At 39.6% G+C, this 27,787-nt stretch overlaps 1 protein-coding gene across 1 annotated transcript; it reads right to left on the bottom strand.

The window, feature by feature from the left end:
- Positions 1–665: 665 nt before the first annotated feature.
- dgat2 (diacylglycerol O-acyltransferase 2) lies at positions 666–16,948 on the bottom strand. Its single transcript, XM_036594349.1, has 8 exons — positions 16,604–16,948; positions 13,842–13,970; positions 12,460–12,567; positions 11,401–11,471; positions 8,188–8,392; positions 5,818–5,992; positions 2,822–3,024; positions 666–2,511 (listed from the first exon to the last, which is right to left on the bottom strand). Exons 1-8 carry the CDS (start codon positions 16,641–16,643, stop codon positions 2,357–2,359), a joined length of 1,086 nt encoding a protein of 361 aa, XP_036450242.1. The 5' UTR covers positions 16,644–16,948; the 3' UTR covers positions 666–2,356.
- Between the last annotated feature and the right edge of the window lie 10,839 nt (positions 16,949–27,787).

Genomic DNA, 27,787 nt, shown 5'->3' with positions numbered 1-27,787 from the left:
GTCGTGTGTTAGTGTGTGTTGTGCTGGTCTGAGTGGATCAGACACAGCAGTGCTGTTGGAGTCTTTAAACCCCTCAGTGTCACTGCTGGACTGAGAATAGTCCACCAACCAAAAATATCCAGACAACAGCGTCCTGTGGGCAGTGGTTTGTGACCACTGATAAAAGACTAGAGGATGACCAACACAAACTGTACAGCAGCAGATGAGCTCAGGTGATCTCTTTACATCTACAAGGTGGACCAACAAGGTAGGAGTGTCTAACAGAGTGGACAGTGAGTGGACACAGTGTTGTGTTTGTGGTTATGCACCAAAACACACAATTAATTTCTTAATTACCATTTTCCAGCCTCTCTTCATACTTTAGTATTAAACAGGCTGTTTTTTGTTGTGGCGCCTTTATGGCTGATATATGCAAATGCGCTCTGTTCTGATTGGCTGCTCTGTATCGCACCTCATTTAAAGCACAGTCCTAGCTGAAACACTCCTTACTTATAACAGCGTGAGTGGGTGGGGCTAAACTGCTGTAGGCTGAATTGGTGGATATATGTAAATGAGTTCCTTTAAATGATTTGCACATCATCGTTTGTATTTACATTTTTTCCAACTTTTTTGGAAGCAAGGTTGTATATTGTCTTCTTCTGTACAAAGAAGGAGGCACAGAGTTCTATAGTTTTATGAACTGTTTATTCTAAAAACATACAAAAGTTTAATTTAGGGAATCAGACAGTGCAGTGGAGGCCTGCTGGCTGTAAATAACCACTGAAGCACTTCATTTCACAGCAATCATAGAACTTCAATACAAGAACCGCCTGAACGGTTGAACTCAGATGACCCTAATCGCAGACTAAAGAGTCTTGAAGTTTCTCACTGTCGGCTCCATGCGTCCATACGTTGTGGAAAGCAGTTAAAGGAGGGATATTAAACATTTTACCGCAGCTCAATCAGTTATAAATCAATAAAAAGGTTTCTGTGGACACTCAGACGGCCGTATTTGGCCAAATCAAACAAAGGCACTGCTGTATGTTTGCTTTCAATGATGGTTTTACCATCGCTGATGGTTTTATTAAGCAACTTGACCATTTTCTCTCATTTGTTTATGTTATTTCTGCTTATTTTGCTTGTAGTTTATAAAATAATCAATATCTGACAAAAAAAAACAATGTATACTTCAGCATACACTCTTAAAAAGATGGTTCTTCAAGGGTTCTTTAGCATTTGCATGGTTCTTTGCATAGTGAAATGTTTCTCCAGATGGAGAATGTGTGGAATATGGTTCTAAATAGCACCAAAAAAATGTTCTTCTGTTGTTACAAGCTTGACATCATATGCAGTAGAAGAACCCTCTTTGGTGCTATATAGACCTATTACAACACATTCTCCATCAATCTGAAGAACCATTTCATGATGCAAAGAACCATTTAAGCATGCACATGGTCTTTGGAGGGTTCATGGTTCCAGGTCAAACCATTGTCTTCACTAAAGAACCCTAACGAACCATTTTTAAGAATGTAGTCTTAATAAATAATCTGTTCAGTGATTTGACATGAAAATAGAGGGGTAGTCAGATCATCTGCAACCACATATCATCTTCACATTAACGTTCCTTCTCCATCTTCAGCAAATTCAACTTCTTTCTCAGCTTTATATCACCTACTAATCAGCCTGAGTGAAGGATCGGACCACCTTCCCCTTCGTGCAACAAGGCATGAATTATTAATGAACATAATCACTGTTTATGTCGCTCCTGCATACACAGCAGGCTGGAGCACCGTCTAAAGAACCTCATCACTGCGTCTGTAAGGCAACTCTTATACTGCATTGTTTGTGCAAAAGTAAAAAAATAACTTAAAGGGGTCGGGGTGGGGTGGGGTGGGGTGGGGGGCAAGTTGCTTTCACATTTACAATCAAAAAAGGGTCAAAAATTATAGAAATTTACCCAAAGAGAGGTTTGTGAGTGATTGATCATCATCGTCTATGAGTACAAACATTGTTTATGGATGCAGATGATCACCGTTTAAGAATATACTGCTTCTGCTACTGTGAACTAACATCTAGTGGTTTATATAGTAGTCTGTTACTGAAAAGTGCCACCTAGTGGCAAGCATACAGAATTACACACTGTTGTGTAAATGAGTCTCTTTCCGGACAATGTAAGTCTTTGTGTTGGGGGTTTTAACAGCTTGAGTGTGAAGCATATTCGGCTTTATAGAGTGAAATCTGACAGTGGAAGTGACGCCAGATAAAGGCCTAAGTGACGATAACATTTTGTCTGTCTTTGAAGAGAAATCGGTTCCTTCGGCCTCCTCTGGGCCAGGCCTGCTTTGGCGTAGCGTGCACAGCTCCGTCATGGCGTTTCTCAGCGGACGAGCAAATAGTCGGTCTCTTTCAGGCCGAAGCGCGTCTTGTATTTGTCGAACAGCGTAGTGAGCGAGTTGATGTACATGGTGTGGTACATGTCGATCATGTCCGGAGTCGGATCCTCGACTTTGGGCACTGTGATCGGCTCTCCAACTGGAAGAGAAGCATTCGTGGACAGATCAGAGCGTGTCTGTGTCGCCTTTACACATCAAAACAAACAAGATACGTCTAGAACTTTGTTCCAAAATAATATTGTTAATTACTTCATGTTATTTCATACTGGAATCAGTTCCGAAGAGATATATTGGAAGATCCAGCTAATTACCAACAGTAGTTATCGCATTTAGCTGGAAGGTTATAAACACAAATTTAGTCTTTTAAATGATATGAAATGATGAATCACGCTTAATACATCCATGTACACACACTGCTTCTCTGCTAGGCTACACTGCTGATGTCTCACCGACGGTGTTGATGGGTTTGCAGTAGGGAACCATGCCCCAGCTCTCGGACGAGAAGAACCCGCAGCCGTGGAACAGACAGGGAGCAAAACCCAGCAGCTTCTGCAGCCTGCGCTGGACCTGCCTCCACCACGAGCCCTCCGCAAACATCACCTGCTTATACGACTCGTTCTCCCCAAACGAGTACACGGGCACCAGGTCAGCTCTGAGGGACACACAGACGGACAGCAACGTTCAGTGATGTGCAGTGTATACAGGTTTTCCACAAACACTCTTAAAAATAATGCTGCGTAAATGGTTCTTGACTTGTTCTAAGAGAAAAAATCTTATGGAATAGAACGGATAGAACTTTTACATTTTTTGTAGGTTCTTTAAACCTCAAAAATGTTCTTTACACTTATTTACCACAATAGTTCTTTAAAGAACTGGTGGTTCCTCGGTGGCAAAAAGGGTTCTTTTAAAAGATTCCCTTTTAATAAATGTAATGCATAGTATCAAAAAAGCTGCTATCAAATATTATGTATATATATATATATATATATATATATATATATATATATACACACACACCAAGCTCCGAGTGCTTCTTGTTTCTACACTCACTGTCCACTTTATCAGCTCCACTGACCATATAGTTTCACTCTGTATCTCTACAGTTACAGACTGTAGTCCATCTGTTTCTCTGTTACCCTGTTCTTCAGTGGTCAGGACCCCCATGGACCCCCACAGAGCAGGTACTATTTGGGTAGTGGATCATTCTCAGCACTGCAGTAACACTGACGTGGTGGTGGTGTGTTAGTGTGTGTTGCGCTGGTCTGAGTGGATCAGACACAGCAGTGCTGCTGGAGTTTTGAAACACGTCCTGTGGGCAGCGTCCTGTGACCACTGATGAAGGACTAGAGGATGACCAACACAAACTGTGCAGCAGCAGATGAGCTATCGTCTCTGACTTTACATCTACAAGGTGGACCAACAAGGTAGGAGTGTCTAATAGAGTGGACAGTGAGTGGACACAGTGTTTAAAAACTCCAGCAGCACTGCTGTGTCTGATCCACTCGTACCAGTGCAACACACACTAATACACCACCACCAGGTCAGTGTGTGTGTATGTACTGTATATACATCCCTTTTGGTGCTAAGTAGAACCCTTTTTTGCAGACAGTAAACCTCACAGCATGCGCTGTAGTGTTTTTTAACGCTTGTATTTTCTTGTAATTAGTGCTGCTCGAAAATGGAAGTGAAGGTTAATCAGGGTCTTACGGGTTATTTCACTTTACTTAAGTGTGCAGATTTAATATCTAAGCCTGTGTGGAATTTGAACACTGCACTGCATTAAGAACCGTTTAATGGTCATGCAAGTTCTCACTGCAGAGTGGAACCTCCATTAGAACGTCTCTACCTTATCACTGTAAAGAAACCAGACCTTTCCCCCACACACACACTGACATACAAAAGTTTAGAGTCACTGTTTTCAACAACATTAAACCAGTTTGGTTTCAGATGAACATATAAAATCATCCTGAGCAACTTCACAGCTTTCGGATCATCAGTAGGACTCTGTATGACATAACACTCAGAAACAGAGACCAAACTTCAAAGCAGATAACTTGACAACGATGAACTTAAATAGATCATTAATGATTATCTACTTCTTGTTCACACAATCCCTGAAATATTGAATTAATCATCTGAAAACTGTAATCGAATAGTTTTAAATATTTAAATCCACATATTGTCGATGTTATTATTGTATATAATATAAATAAAAATGAAACGGCAGCTGATTCCAGACTTTTGAATGCGAGTGTATAATTTTGCTCTGAGTTGACCTGCTCAGTTACTCGTGCCCCCCAAACCCCCCCTCCTCCCCCCCAACCAATCAATAACAAAAAACACACATTCCAGGGAAAAGCCTGTTTTCTGCTCCTGGCTGCAGTTTATGCTGAGTCACCTGGTCTGTACCGTCCACTGCCAAGAGGACGCAGAACACACAAATATAACCTACATTTTGTCCTCAAATTCAGTGAACAGTGATCTTGTGTATCTTCTGTGTGGATGGAATAGGACTTTATAGGATTCTATAGGTCACATATGTATATATATGTATATGTATATATCGCTGCTGTCGGAAGAAAACGTCATATCTCCATTTTTGACGTTTTTCAGTTTTTGACATAATTTGAAAATACTTGTTACCCTTTACATTGTATGTAAATTTCATTATGAATGGACTAAAAGAAACGACCCAAAATGACTTGGAAAAAATTCTGGTTCCATTGACTTACATTAAAAGTACAGTATGTTTTTTCGTTCTCCTGTAAAGTTACCATTTAGGAGATACGAGGTTTTCTTCCAGCAACAACAATACTGCTGCTGTCAGAACAAATCCTTGTATCTCTAAATTTGTTGTATGTCCAAATCATTTATCAGTTCTCATTTTGGAGATACGAGGTTTTGGTCCGACAGCGGCGTCTGTCAGTTTTGTCTTTGTGTGTGTGTGTGTGTGTGGGTGTGTGTGTGTGTGTGTGTGTGTGTGTGTAAATTTACACTAAGAAACACTTTAAATTTATTTTATGAAAAAGTTCAAAGCTGTGCTCTGAATAAGTTTTTAATTCTGAATTTTTAGGTTTTAAGTTTGCCTCATTAGGTTCTAAACTTTATGTAGGTGAGTCAAAATGGAAAAGCCTCCATACATTTCTCTAATAATAAAACGCTAAACTAACTTCTAAGACTGAACTTTGGAGGTGAGTCTGCAGATTCTTTGAGGAACTGAAAGTGAGTCTCCTGAAAAGAATGGAAGCTGGAATGAAGGTGAAGAGTGACTCACTGAACACTCACACGTGATTTTATGAATAATTTGAATAATGATGTTTTGAATAATTAAATGATGGTATAAATAATGTGTACTTTTTTGTTTGTTTGTTTTGTTTTTCTTTTCTTTTTCATGTTTGCTGACACCTTTTCTCATTTTGCTCAGTCTTTTGTTCTGTTTTCTTACCCTTTCTGCAGCGCCAGCTTCACGAAGCCTTTGCGGTTTTTCAGAGTGACGGAGTTGAGCCCTGGTGCGCAGTCCAGCGACTCCGCAGCTCCTCCGACCACGATGACCACAGCGTTTCCCGTCCCGTTGCGGGAGAGCAAGTAGTCTATAGAGTTACGGTTCACCGGACAGATTCCTGAAAACAGGCAGAGATGAAAAAACTACGGTTACAATGAAATCACAACATTACCATCTATATTAACAGCTAGTTTTCCTAAAGCAGTTCCAGAAGGTTCCTCAATGGTGCAGTGCAGTTAAGAAAGATGGTTCTTGAAGAGTTCTTTAGTAAAGACAATATTTAGAACCACAGAGGTATTTGCATGCTTAAAATGTTCTTTTTCGAGGTGAAATAGTTCTTCAGGTTGATGGAGAATGTGTTGTATATGGTTCTACACTCTTCTTCTATGGTTCTTCAAGGGCTCTTTAGGAAAGACAGTTGTTCCATGTAGAACCATGAACACTCACATAAGCATTTTCATGCTTAAAGCGTTCTTAAAATGGTAAAATTGTTCTTCAGATTGATGGAGGATGTATTGATATGGTTCTACACTCTTTAAAAAGATGGTTCTTGAAGAGTTCTTCAGTAAAGGCAATGGTTCTACTTAGAACTACAGACATATTTGCATGCGTAAAGCATTCTTAGCATGGCGAAATGGTTCTTCAGATTGACGAAGAATGTGTTGTGGTTCTACACTCTTAAAAAAGACTAAAGTAAGACAGTGGTTCTATAGAGAACCATGAACTCATAGAACCATTTGCATGCATAGTGCAAGGTGAAGTGGTTCTTCAGATTGATGGAGAATGAGTTGTATATGGTTCTATATAGCACCAAAAAGGGTTCTGCTTGGAACAAGAACCCTTTCTGGTGCTAAATAGAAATATATATAACACATTCTCCATCAAAAAACACAGAACCCTTTAAGCATGCGAAATGGTTATTTGAGTGTTCATGGTTCTATGGAGAACCATTGTCTTTGCTAAAGAACCCTTAAAGAACCCGTTTGTTTCTAGCTTGTATGTTACCCAGCTCTGTCTCTCGTCTTTCTCTCCCTATTCTCACTCACACCCGGGGCGGCTCCTAGTCCTGCCTTCCACAATAAGAGTCCTCATTGAAATGAAGCCAGTATATATATATCTATATATATATATATATATATATATATATATATATATATTCACTGGCTTCATTTCAATAATATATATATATATATATGTAAGTCAATGGAACTTACACTCTTCTTCATCTCTTGATTATATGAAATTTATCATGGTCAATTTTTCACTAAGTTAGTGTTGCCTAATAAACCTTCAGGCCTGTATTGTAGAAGCAGATTGTTCTGGTCATTTCATCAGCATGCATGGCTTTAAAGAAAGCCTCCAGATAGCAGAGCAGCTCTGCCAGAATCAATGATCACGCAGGACATGTTTCATCACACTTCCAACAATATCGACAGCAGAGTAAACAGATCTGCACTGAGTGTAACGGGCAAAGCTCACATGCTCTTATCTGCTCCTCGAAAAGTACAGCGGAGTACAGTTCTCCGGCTTCAGCCCATAAAACAGCAGGGCTTCGCTTGAGAAACCTCTTATCTACTGCCTGCTTTTCAGGCTATAAGCAGTGATTGCGAGGCATTGCACAAATAAATCAAAATAAACAAACAAACTGCTGTCAGATTAATTATTCATGCCAAATTATATTCATAATAAATATGCTTAAATACACATTTATATGCATTTGTATTAATTTGGCATCCTGTATAATGTATATTCTACATTCTAGGTCATGAGCTGAGCACCGGTTGCTAAGTAACGCTACAGTTAACCATTACCAGGTTTCTACTTTAGCACATACAATAACAGAATACACATTATATATCTTCTGTAAGATAATATCTAAAATGCAGCCAATTGATGATGTTAAAGCACATTTGATATGATGTTCTGGGCTTCTTTTTCAGTAATTTTGCAGAACTGTTCTATAAGTGATAGAACACTGGAGGTTGTATGTTATTAATAAGATCACACTGATGTACTACTGTACTCACCTTCAGCTCACACCTGCAACCGAATCACAGCCGTGATTTAATTTGCGACAACGCACTCCTGTTTATGTTCTATTGCTCAAACAGCACATTTTCACGCTGACGCAAACTAGTTGCTGAGTAACAGCGATGGTCTCTTTACTCTCGGGAGCTGGGACTAAAAGAAAGTTGCCAATATTGCTTTGTTGCTTTACTTTTTACTTTACTTTGCAAAAGTGTTGTATAAAAGCACTAAAACTGCTGCCTAAATATAAAAAGGCAGTGTATGAGCAAAAAGGTGTTTCCTCACCTCCAAACATCATGTAGTCCCTCAACAGAGGCAGCCGGAAGTTTCCAGCTAGCGTAGCCAGAGACGGTCGGATTCCGGGGAATTTCTTGGAGAATCCCGTCGCCTCTGTGGAAAAATTACAGAAAGCACCGAAGCAGAAGATGCCGTGGGGGTGATAGCCGAAGATGTAGTTCCGGCTGGGCAGTAGATTATGGGTCTTGATGAGCTTTGGAAAAAACAGAGAGCATTATTGAGAACCATCTCATATCCACACAGAGAAACATCAAATATTCTGATATTCTGAGTTGTTTGGATGCTAAAGACTGTAACAATATGCATAGATAATCTCCCCCAAAACCCCAAATATAGTCCACCAGTTGAGACGTGGTTGAAGTTTTCTTCACTAGTTTTAGCACTGGAGCTACAAGGTTAATGTAGCTAACAAGCAACAAGGATACATACATAATTTAGACTCCATAAATCAAGTCTACTAGAGATCATTTTTCAAAATTTCTGCATAATTAACTAATTAAGCTGTAAACAGAGTGGTTCAGAGCGGTTCAGAGTGGTTTGGTGTGAAACGCTCCGTCCTAGAGAAACTTACTGAGTCAGAACTGTTCACAGTGGTGGTGATAGGAACCAGACGTCCACCTCTAAAAGCTCCTCACAGAAAGTTCCTACATGAAATGGTTATGAATTCACTGCCTGATGACTGAGACACTGTTTTATGATAGTTTTGAGTACTTAAACTCCATTCATGGTGGAGGGATACATGCAGGGCGCTGTGAGGCAAAATAGTCCCCAAAGAAAACGTATTATTTCAGATTTTCCACTATTTTCCATCATCAACATTCCATATAAACTCAGAAGACTCGTGTAGGTTCACTGGTGGTTCTGGATAGTAAATAAAATGTCTATATCTGTGTTGTAGTCATGGCGACCCCTGGTTCCTATCACTACCACTGTAAAGACATCTGAACCACAGGGCAAACAAAAGCTGGTGTCGTGGAGGAGACTGAATAAACAGATTAGGTACGTATGCTGCATTTTCTGGGTGCATGGAAACCAGAGAAGGCTTACATAACTGGCCTTATAAAAGCACAGAGAAACTTTATTTTGATATTTTAATTATCTGAGTCTTCGCTGTCAAAGAAAAAGTACGTTTGTTTTGCTCTGTATGATCTTAATGTTTTACTTTAACATTAGGAAAGAAGCAGGACTGATCTGTCACACGGCTGCTGCGCTCCGTCACCTGATCACTCAGAGAACAAAGCCGCCGATGAGATTTGTCAGCAAACAGTTCCTCTAATTACTCTTGATCAGAGTTATCTTCACTTCTGTGGGATTAGCATACAGGGGTTTCTGATAAAGTGGCCAGTGAGTGGAAGCACAAGGTAGGTGTTTCCAATAAAGTGGCCAGCGAGTGGAAGCTCAAGGTGGGTGATTCTAATAAAGTGGCCAGTTAGTGGAAGCTCAAGGTGGGTGTTTCTGATAAAGTGGCCAGTTAGTGGAAGCTCAAAGTAGGTGTTTCCAATAAAGTGGCCAGTGAGTGGAAGCTCAAGGTGGGTGTTTCTAATAATGTGTCCAGTTAGTGGAAGCTCAAGGTGGGTGTTTCTAATAAAGTGGCCAGTTAGTGGAAGCACAAACTAGGTGTTTCCAATAAAGTGACCAGTTAGTGGACACACAAGGTAGGTGTTTCCAATAAAGTGGCCAGTCGGTGGAAGCACAAGGTAGGTGTATCATTCTATAGTTCTACCTTTTTTAAAAGGGTTCCGTACTGCACCAAAAGGGTTCTTCTTTATTTTTTAGGATGCCAACCTTGTAACAACAGCAGAACCCTTTTTGGTGCTATATAGAACCATATACAACACATTCTCCATCAATCTGAAGAACCATTTCACCATGCAAAGAACCATTAAAGCATGCAAACGGTTCCCTGAGTGTAGTTGTCTTTACTAAAGAACCCTTGAAGAACCATCTTTTTAAGAGTGCAGTCAGTTTGTGTGTAAAGTTTCTTTAGATTTAGCGCTGGAGCTGATTTGAAGCTCATGCTTGTTCGCAGCAGCACCTTTTACTCAGTTTGATTTAAATCGTCTTCTTCTGCTTTTTGTACTGACGCAGTCAGGGCGGTCCCATTAAAGGCCACAGATGCCGGGCAAAGTGCAAAACAACAGCAACCACGAGGACATTAAACGACCCATTTATTTATCTTAGAGCCACATGCTGATTGGGCCGTTCTGGTTTTGATGTGACAGCATGTGTAAATGCATTAAGTGCCACTTTCATGAAAGTATTGAGTCTCAGTCATGCTTGATTGCATCAATTAATTCATCTAAATGCCCTTTTTCTCCTTTTTCATGGAGATGTTCTTTGAAGAAATGCAGAAATTGTAACTCGTGTTTATCTCTGAGTGTTTATCTGGAGTTATCTGAGGTTAGTCTTGAGACAAACAAGAAGCTCACAGTCAGCAACGAGCTCGCTTCTATCAGGACGTGCAAAGTCTACAGACGTCTCTCTGCGTGGCTCTAATTTCTACCCCACCCACTGATCTGTGTTCAGCATCAAAAGGGCAAAGAAACATGACAGCATCAACAGCTGATAGCCTTAACTGTACAAGATAAAGCTCAACGTCATCTCTGCACTACTGAGCATTTACCCTCACAGTAACCCAATTAGCATCACAGTCTTTTAAAAGTCATTAACAAGCAACAGTTCGGTTCAGCAGTTCTGGCTGGCCTATGAAGTAGAAGTTTCTAATAAAGTGGCCAGTTACAGGATGAAAAGGTAGGTGTTTCTAATACTATGGCCAGTGAGTGGAAGCACAAGGTGGGTGTTTCTAATAAAGTGGCCAATTAGTGAAAGCACAAGGTGGGTGTTTCCAGTAAAGTGGCCAGTGAGTGGAAGCACAAGGTAGGTGTTTCTAATAAAGTGGCCAATTAGTGAAAGCACAAGGTGGGTGTTTCCAGTAAAGTGGCCAGTGAGTGGAAGCACAAGGTAGGTGTTTCTAATAAAGTGGCAAGTGAGTGGAAGCACATAAAGTGTTTCTATTAAAGTGGCCAGCTAGCAAAAACACAAGGTAGGTGTTTCCAATATAGTGGCCAGTTAGTGGAAGCACAAGGTAGGTGTTTCCAGTAAAGTGGCCAGTTAGTGGGAGCACAAAATAGGTGTTTCTAATAAAGTGGCCACTGAGCGTGTAGATTGTTGCTGAATGCTGAATCCAGTAGAAATACTCACTCTGATGGGAAAATAGTCTCTGAAGTAAGTCCACACTGTCCAGTTCCTCACCCAGGTTGACCTGCGCCCACCTGACGTGAAACAGGTTTGGGAGAGAAGGATTAGCTAGAACCAGAACCTGTACAATACATACAGCTGTTTCACTGCTTATAGTTACATCTGTTTATCACACGGGGCCTAATGGTTGCCAGTTCCACCAATATTCCATTTAAAGCTCCTCTTGTACTAACGCTTGTTGTTGCTACTGTGTCTTTAAGACTGATATTACAAGCTTATGTTATGTAACTGAGGTCTGTTCTGATTGGCTGTGTACATATATGCACTGAGGAGTCAACAGCATGTTTTTCAACAGTGTTTACGTACATTTTTTAAAAAGATGGTTCTTCAAGTTTTCTTTGGTAAAGAAAATGGTTCTTTAAAGAACCGTGAACACTCAAGGAGCCTTTTGCATGCATAAATGGTTCTTTGCATGGTGAACTGGTTCTTCAGATTGATGGAGAATGTGTTGTAGATGGTTCTCTATAGCACCGAAAAGGGTTATTCGATGTCAAGCTTGTAACAATAGAAGAACCCTTTTAGAACCATGTACAACACATTCTCCATCAATCTGAAGAACCATTTCACCATGCAAGGAATCATTTAAGCATGCAAATGGTTCTTTGAGTGTTCATGGTTCTGCATAGAACCATTTTCTATACTAAAGAACCCCTGAAGAACCATCATTATTTTTAAGATTTTAGTGCTGTATAAACTAAACAGGTAATAGTCATAAACATAAATGGTGCAGCACAATAATAAATTCATAACCATTTTTACTAAAGAACCCTTGGAGAACCATCTTTTGTAAAGTGTGTAGTGTATCAGCTCTTTTATGATTGGTATATTATAGCAGAATATTACTCTATGTTTTATTAGTGTTGGTGTAAGTGAGAAAAATTCAGTTTCTGCTGATATGGCCCTTTGACGCTGATATAATTTGAGTTTGTAGGTCAAACAACCCCCTTAGCACCGGCTGCTTGATCTAATAATTAATAATTGTTTTTGTCTTTGTTTTTTTACCCTGTTTGGGGGTGTTCCAGTCGAAGATGAGCCAGGCTGTGTAGATGGCGGCGATGACCCAGCAGTCTGTGCAGAACAGGTAGACCAGCAGCACCGTGGAGGCGATTCCTGCAGGAGGAGAGGCGTTAACACTGATCATCACTGAGCATCACTGAGCATCACTGATCATCACTGAGCATCACTGAGCATCACTGATCATCACTGATCATCACTGAGCATCACTGATCATCACTGAGGATCACTGATCATCATTGCTCACAGACTGAATGGCTGTAAATGAGAACGTTCCAGCACTCAAAGGGCCTAAAGAAGGTCACACAGACAAAGAGTTCAGATTGGATGTTCTAGAGTCGAGATGCAGCGTCAAGGTCGTCTTCGCTGTCTGTCCTGCATTTTAGAACAAACTGTTTCAAAGTGTAACAGCTGCAGGTTCGATCAGTGAGGAGTGACGATGAAGAGCTGTGAGATTAAATACTCACTCAGTAACACATCAGAGGAAGAACTACAGGACCACAGAGAAACACCAGCACGGAGGGAGAGAGAGACTGAGTGACAGAACAAGAGAGAGAGGGAGAGGGAGAGGAAGGAAAGAAAGAGAAGGAAAGAGAGAGAAACAAGGGGAAGGGAAAGAGAGGGAGGAGAAGGAGTGAGAAAGAAAGAGAAAGGGAAGAATGGGGAATAAAGAAGGAAAGAGAGAGAGAGAAAGAGACAGAAAGAGAGTGGACATGGAGGAAAGAAAGCGAGAGAGAGTGGGAGGGAGGTAGAGTGAGGGAAAGAGAGGAGAAAAAGAAGGGAAAAAGAGATGGGGAGGGAGAGAGAGAGAAACAGAGAGAGAAGGGAGAGAGAGATGAGAAAGAAAGGGGAAAAAGAGAAAGAGAGAGAGAGAAAGAAAGAAAGAGGAAGAGAGAGAGAGGGAAAAGTGAGAAGGGGAGAAAGAGAGAGAGAGAGGTACAGAGAGCGAGGAAGAGAAGGAGGGAAAAACAGGAAGAGAGGGGGAGAAAGAGAGAAAGAGACAGATAGAGAGAGAGAAAAAGAGAGAGAGAGAGAGAGATAGGAGGGAAAGAGAGAGACAGAGAGAGGAGGGAAAGAGAGAGAGAGACAGATAGAGAGAAAGAGAAAAGAGAGAGAGAGAGACAGATAGAGAGAAAGAAAAAAGAGAGAGGAGGGAAAGAGAGAGAGACAGATAGATAGAGAGAAAAAAGAGAGAGAGAGAAAAAAGAGAGAGAGAGGAGGGAAAGAGAGAGAGACATATAGAGAGAGGGAGACAGAGAGAGGAGGGAAAGAGACAGAGAGACAGATAGAGAGAGAAAAAAGAGAGAGAGAGAGGAGAGAAGTTTATGTAACTCTGTCCTACATAACCTGTGCTAAAGTGTTAGCCTCACCGAGAGCCAGAAAGGTGAGGATGAACTGCAGGACCGAGATGACCTGCAGGTGCTTCACCAGCTTCGATTTGGAGAGCCAGGGGGCCGAGGGGAGCTCCAGCAGCGCCGAGAGGATACTGGAACCAGTGCCTGTGGGTCAGGAGGTCAAGAGGTCAGGAGTTAATTACTCCAAATACATTACATCATCAGATGTGAGATCTGCTTGTATTAGTTAAGCAGTAATATCAGGTTTTATGGGCCCAGGGTTTAGCGTTAGCTCACTGAGTGCTGCTGCTCTGTGCCTTATAAACCTCACACAGCGCTGGACTGTTTAAACCCACTCACCCCTCAAACTGCAGGCTGCCTGTGTGTTAACCTCCCAGCTCAGTGTTCAGCACCTGCTCAGTCAGCGCTGTGGAAGTCGCAGTTCGTGTAGTTCATTATTAAACAGTCTAACACAGGTTCACAGTGCGCTCCTATGAAGGCCGACGGCTCAGAGAACTCCTCTCCGTCTCCTCACCTCTCTGAGATCATCCTGATCTCACTTCACACCGAGACCCTTAATCCCATCTTAACTCCCCTGGAAATAACAATGGTCTGCTAATGGTCAGGTGCATGCTGGGAGACCGAGGCTGAATGAGTCTAACACACTCTTACTGAGACTCTCCTTTACTCCAGTCCCTTTTACATCTCAGTTGCACCATTTAAGGTGGAAGCTGGTGACCAATGAGCCAGCTTAATCACTGAGCTCACCAATCACAGCCAAATGTACTCAGTTTTTCTGTTTTTGTTTTTTTCTCTTTTTTGTAAACAATATTAGACTATTTTTTCTGTTTATTATTTATTTCCCTTTTTACCTAATATTAAGCTATTTTTGTATTTTTTCCTTTTTTGTGTACAGTTCTAGGCTGTTTTTTCTGTTTATTATTATTTTTTTATACAATACTAGGCTATTTTGGGTTTTTTTTTTGTCTTTTTGTACAAAATTCTAGGGATTTTTTCTGATTTTCTTTTTTTGTTTTTTGTAAACAATATTAGGCTTTTTATGTATTACTTTTTCTCTTTTTTTGTACACAGTTCTAGGCAATTTTTATATTTATTATTCTTTTCTCCTTTTGTAAAATACTAGGCTATTTTTTGTTTTTTTTTTGTTTTGTCTTTTTGTGCAAAATTCTAGGCATTTTTCCTGATTTTTCCCCCTTTCTTGTAAACAATATTAGCCTTATTATTTATTACTTTTTCTCTTTTTTTGTACACAATATAAGGCTATTTTTCCTGTTATTTGTAGCTGAGAGAAAAAAATAAAAGGCTACTCTGACTCTTATAACCTGAGCTGATAGATTGTGTTTTTATCTCACTTTGTTTGAATGGGGGCCACTGGAGATGATTTGTTCACCAAAAAAAGTGCTGAGTTGTGTTTACTTTCCTCAAATGTGCACAAATTACATCAACACTGTTATTATCTAAAGTGAGCAAACTGAAGGACACAGTAGAGCTGATGTGGTGTGTTTTATTAATGTGGAAATGATGCACACATTCTATACGCTCATCTTTAACCCTTTAAGTAGCCAGTTTTAACACACACTTCTATAACCTAAGAACAGCTCAGCCAGTTTGCACTGAAGTCCCTGTAGTTACTGAATAATAAGCCTCAGTGTGTAATAAGTGTGTAATAAGACTTAATAAGAGATTTTAAGGGGAAACCCAGCACTCACTCTAACCCTAAACCTAATCTCACCTTAACCAAAACCTAATCCCTTACACTGAACGTAAACTAAAACCCCCACTCTCCCTGACTCACTCACTCCAGCGCTAATCCTAACCTCAATGTAAAGAATTCTCTCTATATGTTAATTCATGATTAAACGTACAAAACACTGAGACGTTTTTCTGTAACGTTTCTGTAACACAAAGGCTTTTTATCACATGTAAAAGCATCTTTTTTAGCAATGGCAATGTTAATAACTGATTAATAACTAATTCTGTCCCTTAAATCTGTCCCATAGATGGTGAGGACTGTCTGACATGTTTAGAGGCAGTTTCATTGTTGCAGCTGTTTCAAATTTGATGTAAAGGATAAAAATACACTCTTAAAAAAGGTGGTTCTTCGAGCATTCTTTTGTAGAGAAAATGGTTCTAGATAGAGCCATGAACATTCAAAGAACCCTTTGCCTTATTAAAGGGTTCTCTGCATGGTTCTTCAGATTGATGGAGAATGTGTTGTATATGATTACATGAAGCACCAAAAACAGTTCTGCTATTGTTACGAGGTCAAGCTTGTATACAATCAGAGAACCCTTTTTGGTGCTATATAGAACCATCTACAACACATTCTCCATCAATCTGAAGAGCAATTGCACCATGCAAAGAACCATCTAATCATGTTCTGTACAAAAAGAACCCTTGAAGAACATTTTTTGAGAGTTTATATCAGGATTCAGTGTAAGATGAACAGGTAATAATCATAAACATAAATGGTATAATAAGTAAATCTGCTATGAAGTCTTAATGATGTTGTAAGCTGATATTTTCATCAGTGTAAACTGCCCTGCATGTGTTTTTTTTTTCAAATAAATTATTGTTTTCTTTGTCAATTTACAATATTTTAACACATTAAGTACAAAGCTGGTTAGAAATTTCCACTCTTCTTTGCAAAAAATAGCAAAACTGATGGAATTGTACATTTTTGAACTGTTAAAGAAAGCAGAGTGTCCCCAAACTTTCGCCAGGCAGTTCTATGCATCTATATTGTGCACATTTACTAATCAAACCTCCAAACTCACCTTTTTTGACACCAGAATAGGCAGCGAGCAGCGTCTTCATTTTGCAGGCACGGTGTGAACTTTAAAAAATGTACAAAATGTGTAACAACACTGGCTCTTTGAAGCCGGTCAGCTCCACAGCCACAGCAGCAGCAGCATCACTCAGTCGGCAGCTTTATGAGCTTCGGGAGGAGCCAGAAGGTGCCAGTGAAAAACTTCAGTGCGTAAAAGCAAAAAAATACGATTTTCTACAGTGCACGAGACTGAGAAGCAGTTTATCCGCCCGCGACCTTACAGACCGGCCTGTATAATCTACTCTCCTCAGCCGCCTGCTCAGACTCTCTGGCTGTTTGCTCTTTTGACTTGGCCTTTATAAAGCAGACAGTGCTAACCCTGCATAGCCAATCAGGCTAAAGGCACCTCTTCCCCTCCCACAGTGTCTTTAGCTGCATGTATACAGCAGCCATGCCTGCAAACGGGCCACTGAGAGGCTATAATACAATAAATTGCACAGTGACCTCAGCTGGCCTTCGCCAACCCTGTGTAAACTTAAGCTTATTTACAACATAAGCTGAGAGAACAAATAATAAAATGATGAGCTGATTAAAACCTGAGCTGAGAGATTGTATCTTGTTTTTATTTCACTTCAGTAGAAAGTGAACTGGAGATGATTTGTACACCTAAAAAAGTGCTGCGTTGAATTTATTTTACTCAAATGTGCCCATATGAGTTACATCAACACTGTCCTTACCAAAACTGAGCAAACTGAAGGACACAGCAGTGCTGATGTCATAATATTCAGTGTACATTCTCAACTTTAACTTATATTCAATTGAATATCTACCTAATTTCCTAATATATCAAACCACAGCCTAAACCAGATACTAATCCAAAACCTTAACCAAAAACCAAAACGACCGTTACTCCAATTTTATCTTAATTTCGACTTAAAACGTAAACTCTAAATGTATAGCTGAACCTAAACTTAACACCCACTCCAACACTAGTCTTAACCTCAACCCAAAACCTAAACTTAAACCCTAAACCTAAACTTAAACCCCAACTGTCATTCCAAAATTAACCATAAGCTCAGCCTAAACCCTAAACCTAAACCTTAACCCTAAACCTAAACTTATGCTGATGCTTAACCAAAACTTAAACTTAAAACGTGAACCTAAACTTAGACCCTAAACTTCTCCCAAAACCTAAGCTTAAACCTCAAGCCTTATCCCATAACCTAAACTTAAACCCTATACATAACTTAAACCCTAAACTTTGACCCTAAATCTCAACTTAAACCCTAAACCTTGACTCAAAACCAAAAATTAAACCCTAAACCTAAACGTAAACCCTGATGCTTAATCAAAACCTAAACCTAAACTTAGACCCTAATCCTTAACCCTAAATCTAACTTTAAACCATAAACCTTGACCCTAAACCTAAACCTAAACATTAACCCGGAATCTAAACTTAAACCCTAAACTTTAAACCTAAACCTAAACTTAAACCCTAAACCTGAATCCAAAACCTAAACTTAAACCCTAAACTTTAACCCTAAACCTAAACCTTAAACCTTAACCCAAAACCTAAACCTAAATTTAGACCCTAATCCTTAACCCTATACCTAACTTTAAACACTAAACCTTGACCCTAAACCTAAACTTAAACCCTAAACCTTAACCCTAAACTTAAACCCTAAACCTTAACCCAAAACCTAAACCTAAACCTAGACCTTAAACCTTGACCCTAAACCTAAACTTAAAAGTTAACCTAAAACCTAAACCCTAAACATTAACCCTAAACTCTTGCTATTGCTCGTACACTAACTGTAATCTCACTCAAAGCCTCAAACACTAACACTCACTGTAACACTAACCTTAATCTTGGTCGTAAACTTAGGGTTGGGTTTAGGTTCAGGAGAAGATTAAGGTTAGTATTAGAGCTTCTCCGGTTAGTTTGTAAACAGTGCTCCTCTGATCTGCTAAATAAAGAGCGATCGAGACTGATGTGAATGTTTTATCACTGAGTTCAGAGTCAGATGCCAGCTGTGCGTTCGCTTGGCAGGATCCGGCAGCGTCCCATCACGCTCTTCTCTCTGAGTGGCGTCGGTGCCAAGGCTGCCTGGCGTCTTCTCAGCTGGCAGCGAACGCCTTCACCTTCTGGCCTGGTCTGTCTGGACGGATCAGGAAACACACACTACACACCGAAAGTGTGGAAATAAGCAGAGAATATTTTAGGATAAAATCAGTTTGTTGAAATCAGGCCTCACACTGAGCACCTTTAGTCCAGTCCACAGTTTTACTGCAGCACACCTGACTGAGCTGGTGGAACCTTTACCTGCTGCACACAGTTAGTCTAGAACAATCAAAGGGCCCATATAATTGAAATGGCATGTAAAAACTGTTGAGGACAACTAATTTACATACACCCCCCTATTCAGCCTACAGCTGGTTAGCCCCGCCCACTCACGATAAAGTTTTAAGAAGTGTTTCAGCCTGGACTGCTTTTTAAATGACAATACAAAGTAGCCAATCAGAACAGAGCTCATTTACAACCCCATTTCCAAATAAGTTGGGACGCTGTGCAAAACGTAAATAAAAACAAAATGCAATGATGTGCAAATCATTTAAACACTATATTTCATTGAAAATAGTACAAAGACAACATATCAATAATTGTTGTCTGAAAAATATTTGCCCATTTTGAATTTGATGCCAACAACATGTTCCAAAAAAGCTGGGACGGGGGCAACAAAAGGCTGGTAAAGTTGTGTAATGCTAAAAAACACCTGGTGGTTAATTGGCAACAGGTCAGAAACATGATTGGGTATAAATGAGCATCTCAGAGAGGCGGAGTCTTTCAGAAGTACAGATGAGGAGGGGTTCACCACTCTGTGAAAGACTGCACCATCAAATAGTGCAACAATTCAAGAATAACGTTTCTCAACATAAAAGAACTTTTGATTTTCATCATCTATGGTACATAATAACATTAAAGGATTCAAAGAATCTGGAGAAATCTCTGTATGTAAGGGACAAGGACAAAAAACAGTATTAGCTGGCTGTGATCTTTGGGCCCTCAGACAGCACTGCATTAAAAACAGACATGATTCTGTAGTGGAAATCACTGCATGGGCTCAGAAACACTTCTGAAAACCACTGTCTGTGAAAACAGTTCGTCACTGCATCCACAAATGCAAGTTAAAACTCTAAAACACAAAGAAGAAACCAAACATAAACAGGATCCAGAAATGCTGCCACCTTCTCTGGGCCCTGAGCTCATTTAAAATGGACTGAGGGGAAGTGGAAAAGCGTCCTGTGGTCTGATGAATGAACATTTGAATTTCTTTTTGGAGATCATGGTCACTGTGTCCTCCGGGCTAAAGACCACTCAGCTTGTTATCAGCACACAGTTCAAAAGCCAGTATTCATGATGGTATAGGGGGGCATTAGTGCACATGGCATGGGTGACGTGCACATCTGTGAAGGCACCATTAATGCTGAATTATATATACATGTTTTGGCAACATATGCTACCCATTTGTAACAGTAGACTGAGGCGACAGAGCTAGCTAGCTTGTAGAGATGAAACAATACAACATGCCATATTGTTTCCAATTCTATCACAGCGTATTGTATTGTATCATAACTACTGCTGTGACCCAAAACACATACTAGCACACTAAATAGTATGCAAAAATAGCAAAAATACTATTAGAAGTGCACTCATTAGTGTAGTAGTTAACGTATAGTAGTGTGCGGATTGGGGCACAGCAGTTATATTGTGACTAGCATGTTAGCATGCAGCTAGTTAGATTGGGGCTAACATATTAGCTTGTGGCTGCAGTGTTAGATCAGGACACTATAAAAAATCTTTTGTTTCAAATATTGTGCTTTTATAATGTTGAAAATAGAAACATCAACATATAGTAGTGTAAACACTTCTTATTTTTGCTGTATGAAAAAAAATATTGAAATGAGACGCCACTTTATCATATCAAATTTATAAATAATAATGAATTTTGTCAATCGTTACACAAATCTACAAATCTTCAGTGTAATAAAACTGCAAAATTATCAGAAGAAATCATAAGAAATTACAAAGCCAGTAAATCCCACCCTGAACACCGCAATGCTGGACAACAGCACCCAAAAAACTCTTACATATTTTTATAAATTAAATTGTAATATGCTCTAATTTTTAGCAACTAAAAAATGAGTCATTCCGGAAGTTAATTATATCATAATTTATGTTATTCATGCAGCTATCATAATTCTGGGCAAATTTAACATCTTAAAATTATGTGGTGCTAAAGTTACGTTAGAATATGAATAATTGCTGCTAATGTCATATTAAAATAATTTATATGTGAAAAACAGTTTTGATGTTACATTATTGAGCACAATGATTCAATACTTTTGAATGATGGTCAATGGAATGTGGACAAAATGCAAGCTTTCATAATTAACTGAATTTCCATGATTTTATAATGCCTTCCCAAGTTTCAAAAGATCAATAAAGATCTTATTTAACTCATGGTGTCTTTCAGATACGGAGGTGTGTGTGAATGTGGGTGATGCCAGCGTTTTATATGGGTTTAAAGTCCCAGGGAGTTACAGCCAGCTGAGATGAGGAAATTCAGTCTAGACGTGGTGTTGCTGAAACGCTGTGATCTGTACAGTATCTGCAATCAAATCAAAAGTCCAGTTGGCTCGAGTCCACGCCGATTCATTTTTGGCCTTGACCATAATTCATTTAAAGGCTTAGTTATTGTTTTCGTTTCACAAATGATCGGGTGTGGGGTGCACTATAAAGTGAGCTCCCACCCTCAGCCTCCCATGCACATACAGAAAAGCTGACAACTAATTTTTGCATCATCATTACCATAGCAACAACTACTAATAATGCAAACACTAGCTAACATTAGCTGAATAACCCAGATAGTCAGCAGATATTGGTCCCACTGACTGTTTGCCACTGTTAGTCCACCTTCGCACCACCCAGATTACTGTCTGTATTGAATACAAGGTCTAACTAGTTTTTAAAGGCACATAGACTTTTATTTTGGAAAATAAACCAAGACAAATATTGCAGACAACTGGGAGAAAAAAATAATGACTGGTCCTGACATAAAAAGATTTAGTTGAAGATCTTGTTAACCATAACCAGCGTAACCATAGTAACTTGTGTGATTATAACTATGGAAATAAGGGTTGTGTAACTGTCAAATTGGTTGTATCATAACCATGAAAACAGGTGTAGCATAACCATGGTTACAGACATGATGTAACTATAGAAATTAGTGTAGCTGAACCATGGAAATGGGTGTAGGGTACCCATGGAAATTGGTGTAGTGTAACTATGGAAACATGAGTAGTGCAACCATGAAACTGGGTGCAGCGTAACCATAGTAACTTGCGTCACATAACTATAGAAATAAGAGTTGTGTAACCCTCAAATTGGGTGTATCGTAACCGTGTAAACAGGTGTAGTGTAACCATGGTTACAGACATGATGTAACTATAGATGTCAGAGTAGCTGAACCATCAAAATGGGTGTAGTGTACCTGTGGGAATTGATGTAGCTTAACCATGGAAGTGGGTGTAGTGTAACCATGGTAACGGGTGTGCTGTAACTATGAAAATAGGGATTATGTGACCATTAAATTGGGTGTAATGTAACTATGGAAGTGGGTGTATCATAACCATGGTATCGAGTGTAATGTAACCATGGAAATGGGTGTAGCATAACCATAGAAATGTGTATCATAACTATGGTAACAGGTGTGATGTAACTATAGCAATGGGAGTGTAAGTATCAAAATGTGTAGCGTAACTATGGAGAATTATTATTCTGTTTCACACACAAACTCTAGATCACTGTGGAAGTAGGAGGAAAATGTATGATTTTGAAAAGCTACACTTGTACAGGCTGATCTTTTCTTCAGCCCTTTGTTTATGAGGACTTCTAGGCCATAAAATCAATGTTCTAACCAAAAAAAAAGATTAATAGTCATAAAAGCCTCACTTATCAGACTGAACTTTCTTTGGCCTACAGCGAGAATGAAAGCAGGAACTTCAGTCCCGGCCTTAAATGATAACAGCATATGCTCAACACCTGTTAGCACGGCTAGCTCACCTGTACTTTGTACCTGAGTTTGAAAGTAGTAGCTAATGATGATCACCTTTGATATCTGATACCTGCAGAATGCTGAACATGGTAATAGCGGTCAGCGCCAATCACGTATCACACACACAGTTGCAGTTACTGTCACGTTCGCTCTGGTTATCGTCGTTGCTTCTAATTAAACGTGCATTACTGCTTTAATAAAATGGCAATAAATTATAATAATATGATAAAACACACCAGTGTTCAATAATTAATTGTATTTATTATGAATAATAATCACAATAATGCACACTACTGAAGCATTTGGTAAAGTTTGGGCACTGTTATGACTATTTCACTAGTGACAAAATAAAATGTTTGCTAATTTTTTATTTCTTTGTATTTATTTAACAGAAAGTTCTACATGAAATGGTTATGAATTCACTGCCTGATGACTGAGACACTGTTTTATGATAGTTTAGAGAACTTAAACTCCATTCATGGTGGAGGGATACATGCAGGGCGCTGTGAGGCAAAATAGTCCCCAAAGAAAACTTATTATTTCAGATTTTAATATCGCAACTCATCGTTTATTAATGATCATACAGATATAAGGTGATGTGGCACCACAACCACCCAACACCCCTCCAAACACCACCCCGCCACCCTCGCACCCATCCCCTGATTTGAGTGAAACAATGAACAGAAATAACAACACAGAAGTATATAATAATAATAATAAATGATAATAATAATAATGACAAACTGGACATACAGAATAGACAAATACAGACACTTAACAAAACAATAAACAAGACAGTAATGCCCCTTTTTTATGTAATTATAACGTGGGTAGTTATCAAATCCTATGTAGGTGTTTTAACCTTCCCCTGATGAGTTTGGAGAGAGAAATCAGCTCTCAATATATTGTAAAAATTGTGACCAGGTTTCCTTGAATAATTTTGTGTTATTTTTAAAATTTGCTGTGAGTCTTTCCAAGTTGCAGTGATCCATGAGGAGATTAAGCCAATGCTTTATCGAAATTTTGGTTCTGTCCTTCCAGTTCAGCAGTATAACTTTTTTGGCAATGGTAAGTGATATGAATATGAAGCATTTGAGGTGATTGGGTGCTGAAAGTGAGGAAAGGTCATTAAGTAGCGCTATAATGGGACATAAAGGGATGACAAGGCCCAAAATCTCTGATAGCCTGTCCTGTCCAACTTATTATTTCAGATGTTCCACTATTTTCCATCATCAACATTCCATATAGACTCAGAAGACTCGTGTAGGTTCACTGGTGGTTCTGGATAGTAAATAAAATGTCTATATTTGTGTTGTAGTCATGGCGACCCCTGGTTCCTATCACCACCACTGTAAAGACATCTGAACCATTTCACACCAAACCACTCTGAATCTCTCTGTTTACCCCTCACACACTGAGTTATACAGAAATTGCCACTCAAGACGTTTGAAAATATGAATTTTTGACCGGTGCCATATGTTAATGCAACTCTGTGGAATTCTGCAAACCTCTTGTGTTTTTCTTTGTAGGTTGTTGTCTTACAGTCAGTGTTCTGCCGTAGTCGGGCTGTGAATACACTGACTAAACATAAGACAGTGTAATGGATGGGAAGTGAGTGGACTCTAATGGACTAAAGATGAAAGATCACACTGTTGTTTTTCAGCAGGAGTGATGATGATCCTAATGGGCTCAAAGTACACACCATGCACGGCACACACCTCAGGCATGCTCACACACACACACACACACACGCACAAACATAAACAAACACACACTCTTTCACACACTCCCTCTGCTGTAATATCCTTCCACATCACCTCGAGCTCCTACAACACCTTCTGTTACTGATGTTCTTGTTCTTTTTAATTCTCACTGCTTTGTGTGGAGTCTGAACGCTGACCGTTGTCCACGTAATGAGGGGGCTTGGCGTGCGCCTTGGCAGACCTCAGTAAAGGCCTTTGAAAAGCACTCTCAATATAGAAACACTGAGTAATGACTGCTGGGCTGAAATGTCCTCTGTCTCTCTGCCAGCACTGCCCATCTGAACCGGGTCACGGTGGAGAATGTTCCCGTCCAGCGTCACCAAACCTGCCCCCAAAACCCACTGAGGTTAATCCAGATCAATACACCTTTCACACTTATCATGTGAGTCTTTCTGGGTATTAGCACTTAATATGTAACGTTTTATTGCACTCTTCAAATGATGGTTCTTATAGGGTTCTTTAGTAAAGGCAATGGTTTTCTGTAGAACCATGAACACTCAAAGAACCATTTGCATGCTTGAATGGTTCTCTGCATGGTGAAATAGTTCTTCAGATTGATGGAAAATGTGTTGTATATGGTTCTAGATAGCACCAAAAAAGGGTTCTGCTATATGTTACAAGCTTGACATCCTAAGAAAGGAAGAACCCTTTTTGGTGCTATACAGAACCCTTTTCAAAAAGATACAACTACAGAAACATTTTCAAACAGTTCCACTAACTGGCCACTTTATTAGAAACACCTACCTTGTGCTTCCTCTAACTGGCCATTTTAATAGAAACACCTACCTTGTGCTTCCACTAACTGGCCGCTTTATTAGAAACACCTACCTTGTGCTTCCTTTAACTGGCCATTTTATCAGCAACACCTACCTTGTGCTTCCACTAACTGGCCGCTTTATTAGAAACACCTGCCCTGTGTTTCCACTCACTGGCCACTTTATTAGACACACCTACCTTGAACTTTCACTAACTGGCCGCTTTATTAGAAACACCTACCTTGTGCTTTCACTGACTGGCCACTTTATTAGACACACCTACCTTGAACTTTCACTAACTGGCCGCTTTATTAGAAACACCTACCTTGTGCTTTCTCTAACTGGCCAAAGGGGTTCTGCTATTCTATACAAGCTTGACATCTTCACAATAGCAGAACCCTTTTTAGTGGTATACAGAACCCTTTACAACACATTCTCCATCAATCTGAAGAGCCATTTCACCATGCAAAGAACTATTTAAACATGCAAATGGTTCTTTGGGTGTTCATGGTTCTTTATAGAACCATTTTCTTTACTAAAGAACCATTGAAGAACCATCTTTTTATGAGTGTACTATATGCAAGAGCCTTTATGCACAAATTGAGAAAATACCCTCAGAACAAAGAGGGTTAAATAAATAAATACAAATGTAGTGAATGTGGTGAATGTAGGAGAACGAGTGCATTTATCTCCTATTAGGTCAAGGTTGTTTGAGCTGGACTGCTAGCTTGTTGTCTCTGGTTACAACTGTACATTTTTTGGAAATAGCTCAAAGAGCAACTTTGTGTTAATTGTGGCATGTTTTCTGCAAATGAACAAAGCTGGGACTGACAGAGACTGTGACAGTTTCCAATGGAGATAAAAGAATAGTTATTCTCTCATGAAGTTAAATGATATAAGAAACTGTGTTTGAACATTTGTGTAAAATGATTTTAATGATCTTAACAACAAATCATTAAACAAACAGATGAAGTAAGTTATTGTGGGAGACCTTTTCCCTTCGATTGTCTTTAAATGTGGTTTTGTGTGTAAATGTGCAGACAGTCTTTTATAGAAAGAAGAGTCAGTATTGATCCACTCAGCATTGACGTCTTCAAACAGCTTGGATTCTACACTTCTGAGCTAGTTTGTGTTTAATGTGAGACCAAATATTCACTATAGGGTTTAAATCTGGACTCCGACCAGCCAGAACCAGCAGTAAAAAACATATTTTGGGCCCATATACACACTATATGGACAAAAATATTGGGACACCTGCACATCACACACACTGGAGCTTTTATGACTCCCATTCTAAAGCCATAGGCATTAATATGGAGTTGGTCCCCCTTTGCAGCTCTAACAGCTTCCACTCTTCTGGGAAGCTTCTACAAGATGTTGGAGAGAGTCTGTGGGAATTTCTGCCCCTTCATCCAGAAGAGCATTAGTGAGGTCAGACACTGATGTTGTACGAGAGGTCCTGGCTCACAATCTCTGTTCTAGTCCTTCCCAAAGGTGTTTAATGGGCTTGAGGTCAGGGCTCTGTGAGGGCCAGTCAAGTTCCTCCACACCAAACTTACCCAGTCAGGCCTTTATGGAGCTGCTTTGTGCACTGGGGCTCAGTCATGCTGGAACAGGAAAGGTTCTTCCCCAAACTGTTCCCACAAAGCTGGAAGCAGATAATGGGCCAAAATATCTTGTTCGGCTTGTATCGGTTCTAGACCAACCCCTGAAAAACAGCCCCATATCATCATCCCTCCTCCACCAAACTCTACAGCTGGCACAGTGCAGTCAGGCAGGTAACGTTCTCCTGGCACTCGCCAAACCCAGACTTGTCCATCAGACTGACAGATAGAGAAGCTGATTGGTCACTCCATAGAACACGTTTTATGAATTTGTTTCAAATGACTTTTATTTTGTATGTGTGTTAAAGGGCACAGGGTTAGGCTAGATCAGCTGTGTTACTGTTTATTAGTATTAGTATTAGTGCCGCTGCTTTACACTTTAACTTAAAGATTTATTGCATATACAAATGTATGAGTATTGCAGAACATTCTCAGTTCACTGCTGCTTCCAGGACAATCTGTATTTAGAAAGTTCACATTTTTTAAAATTATATTGCATTAAAACACCAACCTGCCCTTTACATATATATATATATATATATATATATATATATATATATGTGTGTGTGTGTGTGTGTGTGTGTGTGTGTCTGTGTCTGTTTCTGTATATATATGCATTACAGATACAAAACGGCTGCTACAGAAAATCAAACCACATGTTGTCAATCATGGAATATCCACTAAAATATGTAATTTAATCCATTTGTATTCTGTTTTTTCACAATTACCTCAGAATAAAGTCGGTCACACCAGTGACTTCAGCTAAAAGCTTCATATGAAATCATGAGCTAAATGAGAAAATCTCTGATAACTGAAAGACACAGTGGACTCACCATGAGCTTTTCTTCATAGATCCTCAGAAAACAGGTAAAAGGAGGTCAAGTGATGTCATCAGTGTGACTTTTATTTCAAAATAAGAGATTTTTTGTTATGCAGTAACGCCAGTGACATCC

The sequence above is a fragment of the Colossoma macropomum genome, unplaced genomic scaffold (assembly GCF_904425465.1).
Source record: "Colossoma macropomum unplaced genomic scaffold, Colossoma_macropomum, whole genome shotgun sequence".
NCBI classification, from domain to species: domain Eukaryota; kingdom Metazoa; phylum Chordata; class Actinopteri; order Characiformes; family Serrasalmidae; genus Colossoma; species Colossoma macropomum.
This window is presented reverse-complemented; position numbering and strand designations above follow the sequence as displayed.